This window comes from Moschus berezovskii, chromosome 14 (assembly GCF_049115385.1).
Source record: "Moschus berezovskii isolate FMDL1 chromosome 14, NW_MosBer_1.0, whole genome shotgun sequence".
Taxonomy (NCBI): domain Eukaryota; kingdom Metazoa; phylum Chordata; class Mammalia; order Artiodactyla; family Moschidae; genus Moschus; species Moschus berezovskii.
This window is the reverse complement of record NC_142473.1, coordinates 50415934-50423233: the sequence shown is the minus strand read 5'-3', so window position 1 is coordinate 50423233 and position 7300 is coordinate 50415934. Positions and strand designations below refer to the sequence as shown.

General features: G+C 40.5%; 1 protein-coding gene across 1 annotated transcript; it reads right to left on the bottom strand.

The window, feature by feature from the left end:
• Window positions 1-901: 901 nt before the first annotated feature.
• Window positions 902-1879, bottom strand: LOC129553831 (olfactory receptor 6A2). Its single transcript, XM_055422538.2, has one exon. It carries the CDS (start codon window positions 1877-1879, stop codon window positions 902-904), a length of 978 nt encoding a protein of 325 aa, XP_055278513.2.
• Window positions 1880-7300: the final 5421 nt, after the last annotated feature.

Sequence of the window (7300 nt, the reverse complement as noted above, 5' to 3'; positions counted from 1 at the left end):
AGGTCTCATTCAGAAGTCTCCTGATGCTTTTCCATAATGAAGCCTATGCTTCCTTGAATGACTTTTCTCCTTCTGCTTCCCTTTTTTGTATCTTCTGTCTCAGAACTAAAATTCAGTAACGAACCCAGGAAGAGCCACTTAGATAGATGCTAGTTTTGCATTTTTTTTTGCCTTAAATATTGGAGTTCAGTCATGTTTTATGCTCATAGTCATCGCTTTCCACCCCACCAGGATACAAGCTTCATGGACCTGTTCTATGTAAATTATAGTAGAGCAGACAACAAGAGATCAAGTTCTAGCCTGTATGTTAAGACCTTGTCTTGAAGAAATCCAACTTCTAGCTTGTAATTATGGAGAAGGAAATGGCAACCCACTCCAGTATTCTTGCCTGGAGAATCCCAGGGACAGGGGAGTCTGGTGGGCTGCCGTCTATTGTGTCGCACAGAGTCGGACACGACTGAAACGACTTAGCAGCAGCAGCAGCTTATAATTCACCACATTTCCTTGTCCTGAATTAGTTCCTCTGTGGTGCCTTGGAAACTCTAGTCCCTAATTTAGGCTCTAAGAGCTCCTCTGCACTTCTTAGAAGACATAGATCCTAAGTTTAAGAGCACTGGTGGTGGTGGTTTAGTCACTAAGTCTTGTCTCACTCTTGTGACCCCATGGACTGTATAGCCCACCAGGCTTCTCTGTCCATGGGATTCTCCAGGCAGAATACTGGAAGGGGTTGCCATTTCCTCCTCCAGGGGATCTTCCCAACCCACGGATCAAACCACTTCTCCTGCCCTGCAGGCGGTCTCCTGCATTGTAGGTGGAATTTTTACCGCTGAACCACCAGGGAAACCCAGTTATTTATCTAAGATTTAATACCTCCCTTCTACTTGTGCTAGCTTTCCCAGGCTTAGTTAGCGTCATGACCCTGGTGCAGGTGTAGAGTATGGCGTAAGGCTCTCTTTACTTCTTGGTTGCGCAGGCAGTAAATGATGGGGTTGAGCAGTGGTACAATGACAGTGTAAAGTACAGACACCAGCTTGTTGGTGTCAAAAGCTGAGAGTGCCTTTGGGCGGGCGTAGATGAAGATACTGGCTGCGTAGAAGATGACCACCACAGTCAGGTGAGAGGCACAGGTGGAAAAGGCTTTATGGCGCCCAGCAGCTGAGGGAATGCGCATCACAGCACTGGTGATGGCCATGTAGGAGGCTCCAGTGACAGAGAGTGGCCCCAATAGGATAAAAATGGCCAGGACGAAGTCTGTAAGCTCTGCTGTGGACATGTCAGTGCACGAAAGGTTGAGCAATGGAGAGACATCACAGAAAAAGTGGTTGATGATGTTGGGGCCACAGTAAGAGAGGCGAGAAATGAGAAAAACTTTGACCATGGAAATGCCAAAACCTCCAGCCCAGGAGCCAGCTGCCAGCTGCACACACAGCTGGCCACTGACAATGACAGGGTAGTGGAGAGGATGGCAGATGGCCACATAGCGATCATAAGCCATAACTGCGAGGAGGACACACTCAGTGCAGCCCAGGCCCAGGAAAAAGTAGAGCTGTGTCATGCAGCCCTCAAAGGAGATTAGCTGTCCATGGCCCCGCTTGGACCCAACAAAACCAGCTAGCATCTTGGGAATAGTGACTGTCACGTACCAAATCTCCAGGAAAGACATATTCGCCAGAAAGAAATACATGGGTTTGTGGAGGCTGGGGTGGTTCCTGATTGCCACAGTGATGAGTATGTTCTCAGTCAGCACCAACACATAGGCTAACAGAGAAAGGGCAAATAATAGTGCCCGCAGTGGTACCGGAGCGGGGAAGCCCAGCAACACAAACTCACTCACTCTCCCACTCTGGTTCTTCCTCTCCATGGGGTTGGTCATGCCCATTGCTTTTCAGGGAAGAATAGAGTGTGTTCAGGAGGCAGCAGCAGAAACTCAGTCTTTCTCTCGCTGGGTTTATAGTGGCAGAATGCAATGTGAGTAGTGCATGTAATTCATCACTGAACTGAAGCCATTGCTTTCCTCTGTAATCTGGAAATGAGCTAAGACAAAAGTAGACAAAAATAAACTAGCTTGTATTGGAATAGGATGGGAGTATATTCTGGCCCTTAGAGAAGCATGGATTGATAAGCACCAGTTGGTCCCTGAAAAACATAGATCTAAACCAAAAATATTAAGAGTCTTAGCTGCCCTGAAGTGAGAATTTGTCTATGAGCTGGATCATGACTCTGTGTTGAAGAAATAATTTATATCTTAAAGGCATTATAGTAAGTAAAATAAATCAGAGAGAGAAAGACAAATACTGTGTCTCTGTTTTATATGGAATCTGAAAACATCAAAACTGCAAATAAGTTTATACCGGAGTTTCTCTTTTCTTTATGTTTTGTGAGCAGTACTAGAGCATTTCTCAGTATTTGAGCCACTCGTCAGGCTCCTCTGTCCATGGAGTTTTCTAGGCAAGAATACTGGGATGGGTTCTTTAATGCAATTACAAAATGTCATATCCCTGGCTTACATTTCCCATCACTCCCATTCTTACCATCCACACCGACCATTTATTTCAAAAGTATTGGTGAATCAAATACTTACCAGACTATAGGCTGAGTTGTGGTAGACTTGACTTGACTTGACTTGAAGTCGCTCAGTCGTGTCCGACTCTTTGCGACCCCATGGACTGTAGCCTACCAGGCTCCTCCGTCCGTGGGAATTCTCCAGGCAAGAGTAGTGGAGTGGGTTGCCATTCCCTTCTCCAGGAGATCTTCCCAACCCAGGGATCGAACCCGGGTCTCCCGTGTTGCAGGCAGATGCTTGACCATCTGAGCCACCAGGGAAGCTCTTAAACAGGATTACCATTTCTTAAATAACTGAAAACACCTAGTCTTAATCATTTTTATTTGCCTTACTTGATAAATAAGTACAAGAGAATGTCTATCAAACCACTGGCAATATAATAAATTTTAAAGGGTTTATTTTAACTTGACCCATTTATATTTCTCAGAATGGGAATATATACATTATTCATCAATAAATGCTTAATGCTTTAAATTTACAATTACCTTACTTGCAGAAATTTGGAAATCATTTCAATTAAAGCAAAGTACAAAAGATTTTTTTGTTCTTATATTTAAAATAAAATTTCTATAGCAGCCAAAACCTTTAACCAAAATTCAGAAGTGCAGTCTCTTAAATTAGAGTGTGGCCATTTTGTTAAACTTAATTAATCTTCATTATTAACACAAAAAAATATGGTGGCTCCTCAAATAAGGCAAACTAGTAACTGATAGTTTTCCTTTCTGGGCACTCAAAACTGTCTTTATTTCATCTGTTCAAACAGTTGCTCCGACATTTAATATTGGTAATGCTTGCTAAGACTTAACTCCAACAATGAGAATCAGAAAATGACCACAATTAAAATTATCCTAAAGGACTTAGTACTACACAGAGCAATCTGGTATTCAATAGTGTTTCTGAATTACATATTTTTTCACAAACATAGCACCTCATTAAATACCTGGTAAACCACTCTGCAGTCACAGTTAGGGTTGGGAGATTAAGTTCCAAAGAGAATTATGGAATTCGTTTAGCATAACATTGCAAGACAAAGCTCAGGCAAAATCAGCATAAGGAATACAGTCTATTGATTCTCACACTATAAGGGGATGGTCATCTATAATGGGCACCATCTTATTGAGACATGGTTTTAATACTATGCTTCCAAAATCCAGAGTAGATAAACATGGAAATGGACTCTTTCTTTACAAATGATCTATTAAATGTGCCTGTAAAACTAAAAAAATTTTCCAAAAGATCAGATGAGATATGGTTATTTTATCTCCTTAACCCAGGTAATTCTGTCAGAAAGATACTAAATGAAGTCCAATCTTAATTTGTAAAGTTTTGGTGTAAAAGCTAATTGAAATCCAGTAGAGTTTAACTCTCTTCTGAATAATGAAACTACTACTCACATTGCTGAGTTGTCACAAGCTGTACTCTTGACCTGAAGAATCACTTTTTTTGTGCCAAGGAGAGGGAGCAGTCTTTGTAGGAGACGGGGATGCTGTACCAGGTGAGTCAGTTCCTCCATCAGACGTACTTGGTGAAGATGCCAAGTGAGGGACTTTCTTTCTTCCGAGGAATCCTCCTCCTTCAAATCCTCCTTTCTTCCGTGACTCCACTTTATTTTCATTCTCATCTTCTGATGACCTTTTCTTGGATTCCAGAAAACCTTCGGCTAGTCTATGAACTTCCACTACACTATCTGATTCTCTCAAGCTTTTAACTTCTGTTCCAGGAGACTTCCTCTCAGACACATTACATTCCCCTGCTGCCCTCTTAACTTCAGCTTGTACTGGACCCGAGTTACCATTTTCAGGGACAGCTCTTTCTATGCTTCTGTTCAGGTTCACAGTCTGGAAGTCCCTATAACTGTGAAAGCTCTCAGTCCTTCTCGCTTTTGCTAACAAAGGACTTTCTTGAGTTGTGGTAGAGAAAAGGTAAATAAGACATGTACCTAGTCTTCAAGGAGCTCATAATCTGGTGGTAGAGACATGTCTTCATCTTCTCATTCCTGAAAGTTTAATCTGCCACACCTATTCTCATATTATATACTAGCTTCATAAATGGGAACTTCAATATTATAATTGTCATCAGAACCTTAATTTTGATCCTTTATTCTTAATACCCACCTAATGTGCGATTAACTTTGCATTTGACGCTTTTGGCCTTAGATATTCCTGTGTATCTGTTAATCTCTTCTGTCTTCACCTTTGATGCTCTGCACATTTGAAAATAAGCAAATAAATTAATAAGATTCAGTTCAGTTCAGTTCAGTCGCTCAATTGTGTCCAACTCCTTGCGACCCCATGAATCACAGCACACCAGGCCTCCCTGTCCATCACCAACTCCCGGAGTTCACTCAAACCCACCTCCATCGAGTCGGTGATGCCATCCAGCCATCTCATTCTCTGTCGTCCCCTTCTCCTCCTGCCCCCAGTCCCTCCCAGCATCAGAGTCTTTTCCAGTGAGTCAACTCTTCACATGAAGTGGCCAAAGTATTGGAGTTTCAGCTTTAGCATCAGTCCTTCCAATGAACACCCAGGACTGATCTCCTTTAGAATGGACTGGTTGAATCTCCTTGCAGTCCAAGGGACTCTCAAGAGTCTTCTCCAACACCACAGTTCAAAAGCATCAATTCTTCAGCGATCAGCTTTCTTCACAGTCCAACTCTCACATCCATACATGACCATGGGAAAAATCATAGCCTTGACTAGATGGACCTTTGTTGGCAAAGTAATGTCTCTGCTTTTTAATATGCTGTCTAGGTTGGTCATAACTTTCCTTCCAAGGACCAAACCCCTTTTAATTTCATGGCTGCATTCAGCATCCGCAGTGATTTTGGAGCCCCAAGAAATAAACTCTGACACTGTTTCCACTGTTTCCCCATTTATTTCCCATGAAGTGATGGGACCAGATGCCATGATCTTAGTTTTCTGAATGTTGAGCTTTAAGCCAACTTTTTCACTCTTCTCTTTCACTTTCATCAAGAGACTCTTTAGTTCCTCTTCACTTTCTGCCATAAGGGTGGTGTCATCTGCATATCTGAGGTTATTGATTAGGCTCCTAATTGACCTTACTGCCTATAGTCTCTCCCCTAAAGCTTAAATCTGAGCATTTCTTTCCCCTGCTTAAAACCTTCCATAGTACCACATTGTCTACACAATCAAGTTCAAGCTGTTTAACAAGGTGTCACCAAACAAGGTGTTATCTCTTGTCACAGCCTGCACTGTTTCTTATACCCTGCAGCTCTTGGCATACAGCACTTAAGGTATCACCTAATTCTTACTTAACTTTCAAATCTTGACTCTTGTGGCATCTCCTCATAGACCCATTAGTTGTCCTTTCTTTCTTTTCTTTTTCACTGCTTCGTTAAGGTTCCTCTCATTACTATTTCTCTAATATCAGAGCCTGGGAAAGCCCATGTATCACTTTTACTAGTCATGTCAGTGCTGCTACTGCTTAGGTAGATATAAAATAAAAGAGGAACCACATGCCAAAGTGGCCACATATCTCCTTAATGGTATAGTAAAGAGTGAATATAATTCCCCTGATGTCACATAGGCCCCTCAAGCATAACATGTCTAGAAAATTTTTCCTAAGTCTATTCTTCCTCTATCACAATGAATGATATTAGTTTCTCTGCAGTATGTACCATACCAGAGATCTGGAAGAGTCCTAAATCTTCTATACCTATTCTACCCACCCCAACCCCATAACAAATTGAAGTTTTATGTAAGCTTCCTCTTTTATTATCTCCTAAATTTGTCCCATTTCTACTGCCTTCTCCTTAGTCCTTTCCTATTACCTGGTCTTTTTTCCTCCAACCTCAACTCTTATCAAACTAATTTCTACTTGTTTCTAGAGTGAAACTTTATATAGACATCTCATTCCGAGAGCATTTGATTTTGGGGAAAACATACAAAATCCCTCAATAATGTGTCAAAATGTATTTCCTTTAACTGTCCTGCAGTAATGTCATTGAAAACTATTTTTATTTTTCTAAACACATTGTGCTATTCTCTCTAATTCTGTGATTTGCATATATTCTTCTCTGTTAAAATTGTTCACAGGAGCAAAAAAAGAAAGAAAAGAAAAATAAACTGTTCCTAGGCATTATTTACCTTCACGTTTTAGTTTCTCAATTGTCATCTTTCAAAACTACCTGTATTTCTATCGATAAAGATTATTTGCAGGTATTTTTGTCTCTTATTTTGACAGTGATTCTTATTTTAGGGTCTGCTTAAGAACTAAATAGTAAAGGTATTATAATGGTTGTATGGACATGTGGATGGAGGGGAAAATGGAGAAAGGAAAGAAACGGGTAGAAAGATGAATTGGAAATGATAGAAATCAAACATAAAGAAACAAAATGGATGGAAATGATTGAATAGAGAATTTAAATGAATTACCAGAAAATTTGACAGAATTGGAATAACATGTAATGAAAACAGACATTGAATATAGAAGAATGAGTAGATCTACAGGGACAAGATAGAATATAAGGAAGTTCGATTAAGAGCAGAGAAATTGGACCTTCTGTTGATAAAAAGGATGGTATTTAGGTAAAATAAATGTGCTATATGGATAAGAGATCCAATGAGAGAAGATTAGGTGAAAATAAGTATAATATAGAAAGAATTAGGAATGAGAGATCATAAAAGCTATAGGAAGGCTAGGCAGAGTGTGAACAAATACAAAGACCAGCTATGTGTGGAAAAGATAAAGAGAATTACATTGGTCTAACTAAGTATC

Excerpts from the sequence above, each read along its gene's own strand:
- LOC129553831 (XM_055422538.2), bottom strand. The coding sequence starts at position 1,879 with ATGGGCATGACCAACCCCATGGAGAGGAAGAACCAGAGTGGGAGAGTG.